Source organism: Mastigoproctus giganteus, chromosome 8 (assembly GCF_048544385.1).
Source record: "Mastigoproctus giganteus isolate SK-2022 chromosome 8, ASM4854438v1, whole genome shotgun sequence".
Lineage (NCBI taxonomy): Eukaryota > Metazoa > Arthropoda > Arachnida > Uropygi > Thelyphonidae > Mastigoproctus > Mastigoproctus giganteus.
In genome coordinates, this window is record NC_143582.1 from 11,298,060 (window position 1) to 11,314,664 (window position 16,605).

At 33.5% G+C, this 16,605-nt stretch overlaps 1 protein-coding gene across 6 annotated transcripts in view; it reads right to left on the minus strand.

The window, feature by feature from the left end:
• LOC150081248 (phosphatidylinositol-binding clathrin assembly protein LAP-like) overlaps positions 1-16,605 on the minus strand; it is a 325,729-nt gene that overhangs the window by 86,619 nt on the left and 222,505 nt on the right. For all 6 annotated transcript variants that reach the window (XM_090379536.1, XM_090379532.1, XM_090379535.1 and 3 more), the window contains 2 exons: positions 15,560-15,649; positions 12,859-12,903 (listed from right to left, as the gene is read on the minus strand). In XM_090379536.1, the coding sequence (XP_090235662.1) occupies positions 12,859-12,903; positions 15,560-15,649 (135 nt within the window). The remainder of the gene's footprint in view (positions 1-12,858; positions 12,904-15,559; positions 15,650-16,605) is intronic.

The following is a 16,605-nucleotide window of genomic DNA, read 5'->3' on the forward strand; positions in this document are numbered from 1 at the left end:
CTGCAACAGTCAACTGTGTGCATTTTACAGCTATAAATCATAACAGTTCAACTCCTGTAGAGCCAGGGTATAACCTTAAATGGTCCTTGTCAACAAATCTGACAGTGTAGTTTAGAATTCTGAAACTGAACTTCCTTTCATCTGAATACAGTCCTATCCATTTTTGCATTGATTTGATAGCAGAATCCCAAAGGGGATTCAGAAACATCTTCTGTAAATAATTCCTTTAGTATACTAAATGTAGGGTTTTTCTGGATGCAGGGTTTCCCAGTATTGTGAATAAACAAAATTGTTTTAAAATGGGGAATTTTGATTTTAAATTAATTTAAACTGTTCCTACATCATATCTTTCATGCAACAAAAGATTAGACTATTAAAATAAAAAAAAAGGGACCCAAATATTCATAACCTAAACAACAGCAAGAAAAAAAAACAAACTATTTCTTCAATCAGAAAACTGCCTTAAATAAAGGCAATGCATTCAGATAAGCTAAAATAAATAAAATTTATAAACACTTTTAGAAAGATTTTAATCATTCAGGATAGGATTACAGCAAGATGAAACAATAACAGACAGTTAATATAAGTGGCCACACCACTTACATGGCCATTCCCACATAAGTGGTATGACCTGAACATTTCTAAACTCCCTTTGTAATTGGAAATACCAATAATGATGCCAAGTTCTGTTGCTAGATGGTTATCGTGTATACCTTGGTAAGTGAACTAGTGTTTGCTTCAGTGTTATTTTACAAATGAATAAGAATGAATCTGCATCAAATTCTGTTCACAAAAGTGGATAAACAGCTCCTGTAATGCAAAATTCTAATGTCTGCTTTTGGAGAGTAAGTAACGTGCAGAATGTAAACTGCTTACACCGCAAACCCATTCTTTGGGCAAGGTTGTGGCAATGGTTCCCAGGCATTTGTACTCTTCAATCTAGCTCCCTGTAATCCCCCTCTCCCCCTTTAAGCTAAGATTTAAACTTTAAAGGGAAGTGATCTAGTAATCCTTTCGTGAAACAACAAAAAAAAACATCAAAAGAAAAGGTGCAATAAATCTTCAAGGGATATTAAAATTACTGCTCAATGCATATTATCTCATAAGGGAAATTGCTTCAAAGGGTACATCCACTGAATTGCTAGGGAAGATTTATTTATTTATTATTATTTTTTTTATTACAGTACAGAAACTGAGTAGCACTTCGTGTAAGGACTGAATTGTCTAGCATGCACAGCAAGGCAGTTACAACTATGAAGTGTTATTATACTGTCAGTCACTGTATGTATTTTATACTTAGTTGGCTTTATTTCTAGACAAGGAATCAAAAACAGATTTGGAAAACTCATTTTAGGAAGGACAGAAATCCAGCAGTGTGCTGTTAATTTGTTAAAAGGGGATTGCTTGAGAATTTCAGTTAAGGGTCATCCCTGGTTAAAATAGTCCATTAAATTTTATTTTATTTATTTTTTTTTTAACAAGGAGCTTGGATAGTTTCCAAAAATGTAACGAAGGGCATGCACAACCTTTCTCTGAGCAACTTCCATCATAAAAGAATAGTTGGGAGCACAAAGGAGTATTGTTACAGGGAGAATAATAAAAAGGAAAAAAAAAAAGAAAAAAAAATTGTGGTTCTATAAATTGCAGCTCTGGAGACTAGGTATCCATATGGTGACTTAACCAAAGGTTAAAAAAGGGTTTAAAAAAGTTGAATAAACCATGTAAATAAGCCCTAAATTGATGGGACCTTTACTCCTTTCTCAAACACATACAAGAATACATAAATTTAAACTGAAAAAGTATGGGTGCAGAATAAATGTGGAAATATGCCTTCAGCCATAGAGTAACTGATTATTAGAATAAACTTCCACCTAGTATTGCAGAGGTGGAAAGTTTGAATAAAGAACCAGAGATTTGTCTCTTTCATTAATAAGCTTCTTATTATCACCCTCCATAATAAAAAGCTAAAAGTGACAATGTTATCATTTTCTTGATTTTTCTGTTCTTAAATCAATTGCAACAGGCAAGGAGAGCAGTGAATCCCAATATCCATAGCTGAATTGAAACAGTTTCTACTGAGAACATGGAAGCCTACAACAACCCATTACTAAAAACACTTCATAATACCCTTACCAAGCTAATAAGCATAGAGTAGAAGCAGTCAACAACAACTTAGCAATATAAGCTTTATGTAATTTCATAACCAAATTAAATTTATTAATATCAAATTATTTTTAAGGTCATTCAGGTAAGTATATCTTCATAGGTTTCTGATCTTTCATGTCTTAAGCATATTACAAATATTGAATATTGCTTCCTCTGCATTAAAAAAAAAAAAAAACTGTACCAGTCATTACTTTTATTCTAAATATCTACTGACTGGTATCCATAAATACATCCTACTAATGATTATTCACACTTCATGAAAACTTTTCAAATTCTAGATGATCCAAAAGAGTCCAGCCAAGTTAATTAATGACTCCTCCCTTACTAACTGTTTCTGCCAAATGCCTTTTTCTACTAAAATTTCCATGAATGATGTCTTCTGAAGCAAATGTAATTCCACGTGTGTGCCAAACTAATAAGAATGTGTTTCAACACCTATTCACAGTTAAACTACAAACTCAGCAACTTTCTCTCTTCATTTGTTCCTTCCACTTCTGTTCTTTGGAATAACCTTTCTCTGTATGTATTTCCTCATGCACACAAACAAATTATATTCATCATTACTTTCTTAAATTCTAGGCTTAAATGTAATAAATAACATTTAGTAATTTATCCTATTGTATAATTTCATTAAATTTATGAATACACTTGTTTAACAAAATTTTTTTGAGAAGGAGAATATGTAGTGCAAGCCATTTTTGATATTTCACTGCACAAAAACTAACTGTAGTACTGCAATTTAATGGCAGAAAGATTTTTTACACATGTAATCTAGCTATCTTTAAGAACTTTACATACCAAACTGCTAAACTTTTCTCATTGTAACCAGTCAGGTACTTAAAAAAAATACTAAAACTAATTTTAAAAGAAATATGCTGAAATATAATAATACTGAAAGAACTTGATTTGGAAAGTATCAGATGAAATGCATTTAAAGTACATATACAGAAAGCATGGATCAGTAATTGTTATCAAATAATTTTATGAGAAAGAATCAAGAAAACTGTTTTTCAATATATTCAAACTTTTTGTTATATAGATTTCCCTATAATGAATCTAGCCAATAAATCTGAGTGGCTATTATTGGAGAGACGTTTTGAAAACTGCTGCTGAACAATGATTAATGGTCCCAAATTTGTTGCCTTCAGAAGTAGAAAGTTTGGGGCCCACTTTTAGTTAATCCCAAAAATGGGAAATTACTATTTGAGAATTTTCTACTACACCAAACAAGATACCCAAAAACAGTAATGCTATTTAGAAGAAAATAGTAGATCTGTCAACAGGAACTGTGTATAATGAAGCAAATTTGAAAAGTAGTGTTTTGCTTCCTCTGTTTCATAATAAAAATTTATGCTTGCTTTTCTCAAATTCAGAAGTGTATTTAAAGAGACTGCAAGGAACATTTAGGTTGATGTTAAAGTAAATGAAGGAATGAGATGTATCACATGAGCTGTGCTGGTAAAGTATACTTTTACTTCAAACCAAAGTTTGTGACAAGTTCAAGAAAAAACTGGAAAAGACAATATTTAAAAGTATCAATTAACTAAACCTCTTTGAGAAAGCCTTAATTAAACTCTGACAAAAGAGATTCAAACCTAGACCTTTCTAAACAGGTGGAAAACTCAATCATTTAGTCCTAATGGCCTTCTCAATGGATAGAATGGGAAATAAAAGATGTTGTGGAGTGAAATTTATTTTAGTTTAAATTCCTGTACAGCCTTTCAGCTAGGAGTGTTAGAGATTTGACACCTATTTTGTTATAGCTAGCTGGGTTATATTTCCATAGGAAACGAAATTATTATAAGCTAACTTGGGAAGAGATCAGCTGTGAAACCTCAGTTGAAACAGCACAAGACTAACGAACCCTAGGGCTTGTTGCAACTAATATTCTGATGTCTGTTTCTTTGAAATTATGGAAGAATGTGCACTTCTCAGACGAGCCTAAAATCTTTATGGAATATGAATGTTGTTAAATTGGATCATAATACCATTCTTCTGTTTTTTCTTATTAGTATATGTCATTTGGGCTGATTTAACTATGGTTAAATTCCATCTCAATTGGATTCAAATTGTTTCAAAGTTCAAACAGTTGGGTAACTTCTTGAATTTATGCAGACTTGCTTTCAGTCAACAGAATAGACAAAGAGCTTGAGATAGTCTGCATATGAAGGCATATTGGGACAAATGGAGAGGAATAGCTCAGACATGATCACAAAGTGGCATATTCACATGCAGATATTCTTTGTAAGTGGCTGAAAGGTGCCTCACATGCAGGATAGCTGCCAATATTAAAGAATACCTCTACTGATATTAAAATAATTTTGTGAAATATTAAGAATAGCTGTAACAGTGAATGAAGTTTGGATAATTGAAGGATTCCTTGCTAGTTAATTCCCTGAATTAACTAGCAAGTCCAAAAGACTGATGGTCAATCTTCTACTGACAGGTAGATGTACAGACAAAGGTGCCTGTGATAAAAGCAATAGATGGAAATTGGACCACAAGTTTTTTGAACAATTTTAGCAAGGTAAAGCCTTATTACTATGAGTCTAAAATCTTTGTAGGACTTGAATTCTTCATCTTCAGAACTGGTTTCTGAGTATACTGCTACCAGATTGTTGGAAGTAAGCTGGTACATAGGAATTCACTGAAAATATGAAGCATGACATCAACTATAAATGGGCTATAGATTGTTATCATAAAGGCTAAATCAACCTGCTTGGGAGGCATTTTATTAATATGGTTGTCAGTCAGTCACTCCTTAGAGATGTTGATAGAAGACAATATGAACCATGTATAAGTGGGAAAATTTTAGGTGCTTCAAAAGCAGTTTTGACTTCAGGGAATTAATATTTGACTTAAGGGAATTGATTGCAGGACCAAACATCTATGAAAGATGTTTTCATCCAGAATAATATTGTGTCACTAACTACTGAATGTTGAATCCTTCTAAATGTCCTATTTGAGTCTACCAGATACAGATGCACAATATGCTGCTCACATTCTCCTCCAGGAAGGAGACAGGTTTTTTTTTTTTTTTTTAAATGGTGTCTGAAAGAGATGGTAATTTTTTCCATCTCTGTAGATTTTTGCTTAGTCACAAAGGCAAGTTTCTTGGTTGAACCAATGATTTGCTCTTGATGACAACTTCAAGTGTTTTGTAATCCAGTCAACATCAATTTTTGTAAGTTCATCTGCTAGAGTAGAGCTTGCCTCTTCAAAGGCGAGTGAAAATGTACTATTCATATCAACTGTTTAGAGAGCATGAGATCCCTACTTAAAGTTGATTTGGTTGTGTCAGTTTTTGGTTGAAAAAACAGTTTTCATATTTTTGACACCTATTTTGTTATCTGTTGTTGCCCACTTCATTGTGACATCCAGATCCAGAAGATCTGGATGTCACAATGAAGTGGGCTGTGATTAGAGGTGAATTTGAATATTTGTGGATTAAGTTCACAGTTTGAAAGGCTGTAGTATAGCAGTTCAATTCACTGTTGGTTTCTGGTAGCTGGCATTGGCTGATTTCTCAATTTTTTTTTGTAGTTGTTGGCGCATCGGCTTCTGTGGCCATAGTGCACCTCCCATGGTTTTTGCAGTACTTTGATCCAAGCCCGAGGCGGGATTCGAACCCATGACCTTTGGGTTGCCAGGCAGGCACTTTACCCACCCGGCTAGCCCGGTCGGCGCTGATTTCTCAAATAAAAGTAGAAAGTATATCTGGTTTGATTTAAATTCATGATGTTTCAGTTGGGGAATGTTAAAATCACCAGCAATTAATGATGGAATGGAATGCTTCAGATGAAGACAAATTTAAGTTTGGAGCTTTATCTGCTGAAATTTATTATTATCAGGAGGAAAGTAGACAATGCAAATCTGGACAGAAGAATCACCTTGCACAAATATGGTGTGCACATGCACTGCTTCAAAGCTATCAGACATGCTGTAAACAACATTGCAAGAACAATTGTCATTAACATAAAATGACATCACCTTTCTGAGCTCCTACAAAATAAAATATAACTGAAATGTGGATCAGAATGTCCAAATGATTGTTGACTGTGCACCTTGTCTCAACTAAGCAGGTATAACACAGGACCAAGCATATGCAAGTGCATGTGTTCTTGTAAGACAAATCAGTAAATGGCTATTTGTTATCAAGAAAGGCAATCTTGTGATAATCTCATTTTCAAGTGCCCCCCCCCCCCCCAGCCAGATTTTTCAGTGATAACAGGGCTTGAAGGCCAGATTGAAAGTATGAAGTAATGAAAGAGAAGTAAATTGAGAGTTTCATTTTAAACTTTCACACATTAAAAAATCTTAAGGTTCTGAATTTCTTTGAATTGCACTAGACTATCTCAATATAAAATCTTGTAGCAAAAACCCTGACAGGTTCTGAAAATGATTGTGTTGATGAGTCATTGATAATATCAATTGTTAGCCAATGCAGAAACCATGGCAGTTTATCACATTCTAACTTAACACAATGCTTTAAAAAAAGTGGATCCCAAAGATAAGGATCAGAAACCAGTTAACAGATGTATCTATCAATTCTTGTTTCTGAAAATGATTTTTTTTTTTTTTTTTTTTAAATGGTGTCTGAAAGAGATGGTAATTTTTTCCATCTCTGTAGATTTTTCAGTTTTTAAGCAATTGCTAGTTGTGGTATTGTTTAAAATTAGCCTAGTTATGAAGTGATGATTTTTTAAAATAAACATTCAAGGTCACTTTCAATTAAGCAAACAACAAAGCAAAAAATCTCTCCTTTAAAGAGGTTTCTAGTAAATGAGTTGAACTTAAACTGAGAATTTTGTATCATCTGCCATTTTCAAATGAAAATAAATGAGATTTATATACAAATAACTAAAAATGTAACAAATTAAATAGAAAAACATTTTTTCCTTTTAACTCATATCTGATTAATGTCTAAAAATGGACAAGACAGCATGTTGGGATTTCATCTGGTAGTGCTTATCCATATCTCCTGATGAAACTTTTTATCAAAAATTGAAAATGAATCTTAAACATAATACAATCCATTGTTAAAGGCACGTGGCATAATATCACTATAATCTTTCGCTCTAACTGCCTAACAGATTGTGCCATTTTAAATCAAGTTATTTGTACCATTTTCTAAAAATGGTCATCTCGATCATCTGACACCCAAGAGTTAAGCTTGATTTTTGATAAATTCAGGTCTCTAATGAGATTATTTCTGCTTGTGAAATCAAATAAGTTATTAACACTGACGGCTGAACAACAAATTCAGACACTGCTGTCTGCACACAGTCATCACTCGATTCTTCTTGAGCTGAGTTATTCACAGCTGTTATCATAAAGTATATTAAAATAGTTTTATATGGAATGCCCAGATACAAAACTGAAACAGAACAGACAATCCATTGGCCCTCTCCATACTATTAGAATGGCAAATAACATTAATGAATATAAACCTTATAGCCATTCTCTAACCACCTAGCACAAGAACTGCAACATACATGGTGAGCCCAGCTTCTATCCTGATCTCCAGCCATGTATTCAAAGTATAACATGTACGCCTCAATGGAGTAAACACCAAGTTCTTGTGACTGAAAATAACTTCATACACATAAAATTAAAATACTTTCAAAACATTATGCATAACATTAATAGTTTAATAAAAATAAAGACTGGCAACCACACAGAGAGAGAGAGAGAGATTATTAAAGGGGGGGGGGGAACAATATAGGAAACCTATACTTAAATTTTAATAGAAATGTCATCCATGGATGATGTATTTGCCATCTAGCAAAGCACTTAATTTCTTAGTAGTGGTGATATTCAGCAAAATTCAAGTTAAAATGCCAGGACAAAACCCTTTTCAGTTGTGCCTAAATCATGACATTACAAACTTGTGGAAGTTGATAACTTAAATAAATTTAAGGATGAACTAGACAAACATTTGGAGTGGGCAGATGGGTGAAATGAGGGGTTTTTTCTTTTTTTTTGGCTGATGCTGTATAAGCTTGCTTTCTTGCATCATATGCCTCAACTAATGATAACACTTGTTTAGGTGATTTGTAGGAAGAGACAAAAAAAAAAATTCAACACTATTCAGAATAAACTGAAATCACCTATAACAAAACCAACACCAAGATTACTTTCTCTTGATTTTAATAATTCCTAAGTTAACTGTGATGTTATCTCCTGTTAGCACAAAGCATCTTGCACTAAGTAGTAGTAAAAGTATATTGGTTAGAAAATATGGTGCAACTCTCCTCAATTTTGCTTCAACAGTCTCTCACCCTTTTGTGCCTGCCTATGTGACAAAAATCTCTCTAACCATGCCACCCATGGACCCAGCTATAACTAACAGCTTTCAAGAATAGCTTGATCTTTTATCTATTAAAATTTAAATAATTGATAACTATTATGTTGGTTGGGAGTTGTATGACTATTACAGAAGAAATTAGTTCTGGTTCTCTCACCAGAACTAGTTTGTTTTAACTTAAGTTTCAACTGATTTATAGCCCAAGAAATTGTGGTACTGTTTTTAGTCATTTCAAGATTTTCGAACTGACTGTCGAAAATTAGCAGTTCAGTAATAACTTCACGGCAATTTAAAGAAAGATGAGATGGCAGTTGCATCACCAACAGACTTTATATAAGGTATCAAATTACAGTGGAAGCAAACCACCAAAGCTATTACCGTTTTATACTTAACCCAAATCACTAATTTTTAATGAACAAAAAAAAAAAAAAAATTCAAAGAGAAATTACTGTTCTAAGCTTTTAAAATTTTTATTTAAAATATGCCTAAAAGCAAACTGATTTACAAACACCATTAATTCCTGAAATGCAATTCATAAACTGAAATGTTGATAAACTAGGAATAATATTTTCAAAACATAATGGCAGCAAACCCAATAACACACAAAAGGAATTTTGACACATACAGGAAAACTTTGGCAACTATCACTGATTGATGATCATCAGATTGAAATAATTGTCAAGGCAATCAAAGCAATAAGGCATCAATATGTTATGTTTGAGTTGTGTATTATTCTTTAATCAGTTTGTTTTAAGCAATAAAGATTGAGGAAGCATAACTCTTGCTTGAGATTAACTTACTCTGCTATTGTGGGAAAAAATTTCACACAAAAGTTTCTCCCATCAGGATCAGCTGCCTCTTCTTCCATATGGTAGAAGAGGCAGCTGATTGTGGTTGTTGTTCAAGTGTACTGTTATCCCTAATTGAGAGGACATATTTGCAGATGTTTGCATACCAATGCTAGGAGTGTAGTTAATAACTCTGATGAATTTGAGATACTGGTAAAGTGCAGATGTAATAGGATAATCAGCAACATGGTGTCATTCTGAATTAATTCTCATGCAAAATTTGAATATGGTATATACAATCAATACAAGAAAGATATACAACAGAAGGGGATGAGTGGATTGTTTTCACTGCTAAGCATACAGATTCAAGTTGAGCATTCCAGTTGAAAATGCTATAGCTAGTCTAATATGACATAAGCATTGGAAAATCAAAAATTAGATTAGGAATAAGTTTTCAACTACATGATCAATGAGTAAAATGGAACATCTTTACAAACATGCCAAAAATGGGCTGGCAAAATTTAATGTCTTATCAAGGACTAACTGAAATAGTGTTGATCACTCACCTAGTGGCAGGACATTTCTCAATTATCCAGCTTTGAGATATTAGAGATGGGAAAGAAATGCCGAGGCTAGTTATCAACAAAGATTCCTTCGATGTAGCAGAACCCAGTTATGTGAAGCAATTGGAACTGAAGGTCTTTGGGATAGTCTTGTTTTTATTAAATGATTTTAGGATTTAGTCAACCAACAGCATAAAAAGGTAAGCAAGAAAATCGAGAAAAATTAAATTTATATGAAATTAAACTATTCTTCAGTAGGCAGCAGAAATTGGTATTATGCAATTAAAACCATGTGGTTATGAAAATAACCTACAGCTAATAACACAATTCATGCTTTTTCTCTAGCCTTGTGCATAACTGTTAATGAATCCAAAGAACTTATTTAGTGTTAATTGAACTATAAAAACAGGCATGTTTATGGAAAATAAAACAGAGAATACACAAATAAAATTAACAAGGACCAGCAAAATTCAATCTAATGAATTTGCTATAGGTTGGCATAGCACTAAACACCATATACAAAAATTTGAAGATTCAATGAATAAGATGTAAAAAATTGGTAACAAAAAACAAATTTAAATAAAAGAACTTTCCAAGACAAAAAGTGATGTGGTGGTGAAAAAAAGTCCAGTAGGCTGGGTAGATTATTTATGCCATTATAATATGATGCCAACCACACTATGATAATAAAAACTGCAAAAAAAAAAAAAGGGAAAGAAAAATTTACCACTGCATAAAGTTTTATTTTCAGTAATTTATGTAATAGTAAATTCCAGCAATTTTAGAGCTTCAAGCTATAGAAAAGGTAGCTAACCAACATGTTTTAAGTGCCATGAAAAAGCAGTTTGCATAAAATGGAACCATTACACATTTCAGGGTGAATCCCTTCAAAAATTGCCTTACTCATTCACTTTAAATAAGTACCCCTTCCATACTCACACAATAAGTATATTATTAACCCCCCCCCCTTATTCTCAGCTGGGAATAAGGTGAGAAGTTTAAAAATGTATACCTTAAATTTTAAATGTAAAAGTTAAATGGTATACTTTTTGCATACCTACAGAAAAAGTTTTTCCACAGCTTAAAGGATTTACTCTAAAATAACTCAGAATTTAAAATTATCATATCTTTTGGCATCTAAAATTGTACATTATGGGTGGTGGCACTCACCTAAAAATAAGTAACTCTCAACGTGGGAAAGGTTACTTATTTGAAATTCATAAGCACGAAAACTCATGAAAGGATTCATAATGAGATATATAATGATGCTGTTTGATGCAAACTTTGCTTTTATATGGCTATGTACAATGTAATCCTATTGCAATAACTGTAGGATAGTCATGTAATGGTGAATTTGTCTTTTTATACATATGTTAATACAGTTTTATACTGAAGTGACAAGGATGTAATTTGATATATTTTTTTTCATGTTTTATAGAAATGGAATCAGAATCTTATATGATGATTCTGTTTTTCTTGTAGTTAAATAATATTGTCAATTTCTTGAATGAAATTAAGGAAAAATAAAAGCAAAAAAAAAAATTCAGATCAAAATTTCAGTCATATTAAAGATCTTCAATTAAAGGAACCACTTGCAAGCAGTGATCAGTGTATTAATGCATTATTCAAAGAACTATCAGAAGAAAGAGGGATTTTTGCCTTTGTAAAGGGGATTAGAATGGTCTTAGACATTTAAGTTATTTTCAGTGGGACCAAATGGTAATTTAACAAATGCAACAACTTAACAAATGCTATGAAGCCAACCTGCTAGAAATAAGTATTTATCTACCATTTCAAACAATGATTAAAATTTTCAAGAAAGCTATTCTGGAAGTTAGTCTTTTTATATCAACAAAAAGGTAATTTTTGAAGTACAAACCAAAATGAATGTCAACTGAACTGAAGACCTAAATAAAAAAAGAAAGAGGGAAGAGAAATTATCAGGGGACCCTGAATTATACAGTAAATATATTAATCTGTAATAAAATTACTCAAGATCAAGCATAAGGCAGATTAAGATCCCTTAACTAAGAATACAAAAAACAGTAGTAAGGATTTCTTTGCTTATGTTACCAGAAACGGAATTAAAATCAACCATACTGGCCCACTTGATATCAGTGGTACAAGCATCAATGATCCTGAATTAGTTACTGATAGCTGATTAAATATTTTGGCATTCATATTAAGTTTTTATATGAATGTGAATGCAAAACTTAAATACAGGGCCTAGCTAATACTAACTGGAAGCTGACAGATTTTATAATAACTAGAAACAAAATTTACTATTAGAAGCGAACAAAGTACCAGGAGCTAATGGAATCTAATTGTAATGAAGGAAGCAGTAAAAGAGGTTACCACACCTATAGCTATTACAATGGAAAAATGCTAGATCAGGCAAAAAGTCCTTATAGATTAGAGATGTGTAAATATCTCTCCCAATTCACTCAGACAAAACAGATTATTCAGATTGGAATACATTTGCTAGTAGATATTACCTGCCAGCAGATAAGCCAGTAAAGCTTTGAAACAGCTGTTCTGATGGCATCTGATTTTTAAGTGAAGCAGATTCACCTTTTCTGGTGACACGATTCAGTTTAACAATATTAACAACTTAGGCAGAACTGAAAGGGGGAGTATAGTGGTATTCATCTTTAACCTTAACATAAGCTTTAATATTGAACACACATCAGTCTTCAGTGGGGAACAAAGATCTCCCAATGACTGAAATCAAATAGTTAAAAGCATGAGTAATTTAAACTGTTACATTGAAACACACCTGTGCAATCCTTTAATATAGTTTTTAGTTGGATAAATTATATTTTAGATGGTAAAACTGCAAACTGCAAGGTTAATGTTTAGGCAAAGTTACATGCAAGGACAAGTCAAGTTTGAAAGTAAACATAACCAAGAAAATATACAGTAAAAACATTTAAGCTAAACACTTTCATACATTATCATGCTACAAAAGAATAAAAAAACAGAATGCTAAGTAAGCATGTTTATAGTACATGAGAATGTGCAAAATAATACTAACCTGTCATGGAGCTACTGGGAACAGTAGAAGTTAACCCCTGGCCAGCTTAAAAGCAATGGAAAGAATTAAAGGTTAAAAAATTTAAGCAAGGAAATTTGCTATGAAGCCAACCTGCTAGAAATAAGTATTTATGTACCATTTCAAGCAATGATTAAACTATTATAATAAAAACAATCCTCACTGTAGCCAATAAATTGCATGATAAAATATTATATATAAAACCACTAAACATAAATAGCATTATTCTTCTACTAATAAGTTGCTTATTTTTAGTGCAATACTAAAGCAATTCATGGTGGCATGAGGGATCATGCCTTGTAAGGCAATTTTCTGATTAATAAGAATACTTATGTTTGAAAAAAAAAATTTAATTCAAATAACTCAACTGCTATAACGAATTAACTAAATGTGTATGTCCCCAAATATTGATGAGAAACTAGTGTCCCATAAGTTTGATCACACGGAAAACTATCTTAATCCCTTTGTCACTGCAGATAAAAATGTAATCATTGCAGATAAATGTTTTTATTTGCTTCAAATTCAAAGATTTTCCCATAAAACTGGCATACCTCATTCTTACCATACCACAATCACTGTCAGTTATTACAATAATAACTGCAAGATCTGAACAAATATTAACAATTTTTAGATGATTTCTAAAAAGAATAAAGTTTTGCAGCTATTGCCTTCAGTCTGTTTTTCTTCATATTGTACTTCAGAGTTATAAGGAATTTATAATGAATGTTAAATTTATTCATTTTTGTGGATTGCAAATATGACCCCAATCCATAAAAGGAGGATTGAGGGGAGACACAGGTAATTACAGACCTATTAGTTTAACTTCTGTTCAAAGGAAATTAATGGAGGCACTGGTTAAAGAAGCACTGCAGGATCATCTGGACAAGACTTCAGTTACAGCTCTGACACAGCATGAGTATGTTAAGGGGAAGTCTTGTCTGACCAATTTGATTGGATATTATGATGTAGTCAAAGGAACTGTATGCAAAGAATAATTTTGATATCATATATTTGGATCTTAGAAAGGGTTTTGATACTGCTGCACAAATTGGATCAGTGTGGCACTGGAGGCAAATTGCTGCTATAGATAAAGGGATGGTTGAGTGGGAGAAGACAGTGGTAATCAATGGACACTGCTCTTCATGGACTAATGAAGTGGAGTCCCCCAGGGTTCAGTGTTGTTTTCTGTATTCAATGATATTGATGATTGAATATCAGGCTTAATGTCCAAGTTTATCGACAATACAAAGGTCGGCACAGTTGTTAATGATACTAATAACAGTAAGCTGCTGCAAGTTTCAGGTGGTAGATGACTTTCATCAACCGGTGAAATACCACCACTTTGCTTACTGGAAGCTTGAAGTGGTGAAACCCATGTTTAGTCTCTAGAGCAAAGTTTCCGGCATCCCCCTCCCCCCATACTTCTCCTTCAACCCATGCACGGTACTAAGTACTATAGGTTTTGATACCTTTCGTGTTTGGGGTTTTCATAAAAAAAAACAAAAAAAAACAGGATCTAGAAAAGTTGGGCAGAGAGGTGGCAACTGAAGTTTAATATTGACAAATGTAAAGTACTACATATGGGAAGCAGTAACCCCAGAGTAATGTATCAACTGTGTGGTACTACACTGACAGTGAGTGAAAAGGACCTGGGGTTTTTTTTTTTTTTTTGATTTGGTAGTTGTTGGCGCATCGGCTTCTGTGGCCATATTGCACCTCCCAAGGTTTTTGCAGTACTTTGATCCAAGCCCGAGGCGGGAATCGAACCCGCGACCTTTGGGTTGCCGGGCAGGTACTTTACCCACTCGGCTAGCCCGGTCGGCATGACCTGGGGGTAATTGTGCAGCAGATATGAATTTTTTTCTGAGCAGTGCAGACAGTCTGCAAGAGTAGCTCAGTGTCTTGTCAATGATATACAGGAATTTTTCTAGCAGGGATAAGGAGGTGATTATCCCCTTGTATAAGGCAATGATCAGGCCATACCTTGCATACAGGTCTGGAGGGCTCATTTTAAGAAGGATGTAGAGCTGTTGGAACGAGTACAGAGAAGGGCAACAAGATTAGTGAATGGAACAAAGGGTTGCTCTTACAAAGAAAGGGCTTAAGTTTTGCAAATTACAGTGTCTGGAGACTAGGCACCTGTGAGGTGATCTGATTGAGGTGTATAAAGCCTCGAATGGTTTGAGAATGCTCAATGCTGATGTGATTCTTCCTCTTGCTCAGAATAATCTGCCTGAGAGGGCAGAAATTCAAATTGAGGAAAGACAGTTGTACGATAGATGTGATGTGTGTATGATTGCCTTTAGCCAGTGGGTGGTTGATTGCTGGAACAAATTTCCATCTGTCATGATAGTTGATAGTTTAAACAGATTCAAAGCAGAACTAGACAAACATTTGGAGCAAGTGGATGGGTGAAGTGATCAGGGTTTTTTTTTCCCTCTCTCTTGGCTGATGCTATATAAGCTTGCTTTCTTGCATCATGTGCCCTGCTAATGCTAAAACTGGATATAATCTTAAACTAACTTAATGTTAGTTTAAGATATACCTACCAATTGTTTCATTAGGAAGGAGGGAGGGGGAGAGACTTGAGATCAGAATAAAATTCTGTAATATTAAAATTTATAATCCTCACTAAATTAAAAATAATGAAATATTTTCTAGAGTTAATAATTATAATTCTTACCTGAGGAAGTTTGACTACCAAAAGCAGCAGCAAATGATGCATCTGATGCAAAAGACGGTGCAGCAGCTGTAGTAGAAGTTGTTGTAAAACCTTAAATTATTGAAAACTAAATTATAAATATGCAACCATGTGAGGTTATTATGGCAATTAATGGTAAAATTAAATAAACTTAAAAAAGCAGATTCAAGACACTATATCAAGTAGTAAAGACCAAAACCTTTCTTTCGCCATGCCAGTATACATACTGCATACCAGGATTGTTTTCATAGTTCCCCTATCTCAAAAAAAATTCAATATTTAAAATCATTCAAATTTAATTACTAAAAAACATTTAAAATCATTTCATGAATACTCTTCTCTCTCTCTCTCTCTCTCTCTCTCTCTCAGAAATTAACTATTGCAATTCACTGCACCTCTTCCAACATGATTGAGGTGGATAAGGCCTTGAATGGTTTGAGTAGGCTCAATGCTGATGGGATACTTCTGCTTGCTCAGACTAAGAACTGAGGGAGCATAGATTCAAACTGAGGAAAGATAGTTATAGAATAGATGTGCAGAAGTTTGCCTTTAGCCAAAGGGCAGTTGATTGCTGGAACAGACTTCCATCTGTTGTGGAAGTTGATAGCTTAAATAAATTTTAGGCTGAACTAAACAAACATTTGGAGTGACCGGATGGGTGAAATGGGAAGGGATTTTTTTTTTTTTTTTTGGCTGATGCTGTATAAGCTGGTTTTCTTGCATTATATGCATCAATTAATGCTAATATCTACATCCTTACTGAAAAGGATGAATTCCCAAACTTATAAAAATGGCTTTATACAATGCAATAATTACCTCTGTTTCTATGAGAAATTTCTAAACTTTTTTGCAAATCTATTGTGCAAATGGTTTATGACCCCACAAACCAATAAACCACATTTCCAGTTTGTTTTTTCCAAGCTGTTGAAGAAGGCTCCACCTCTTTGTGGTCTGGGCTAGTTAGCTAGGGAAGTTTCTCACCCCCCCCTCCAGCTACCTAGAATGGTAAAACCTCAAGTATTGGAACC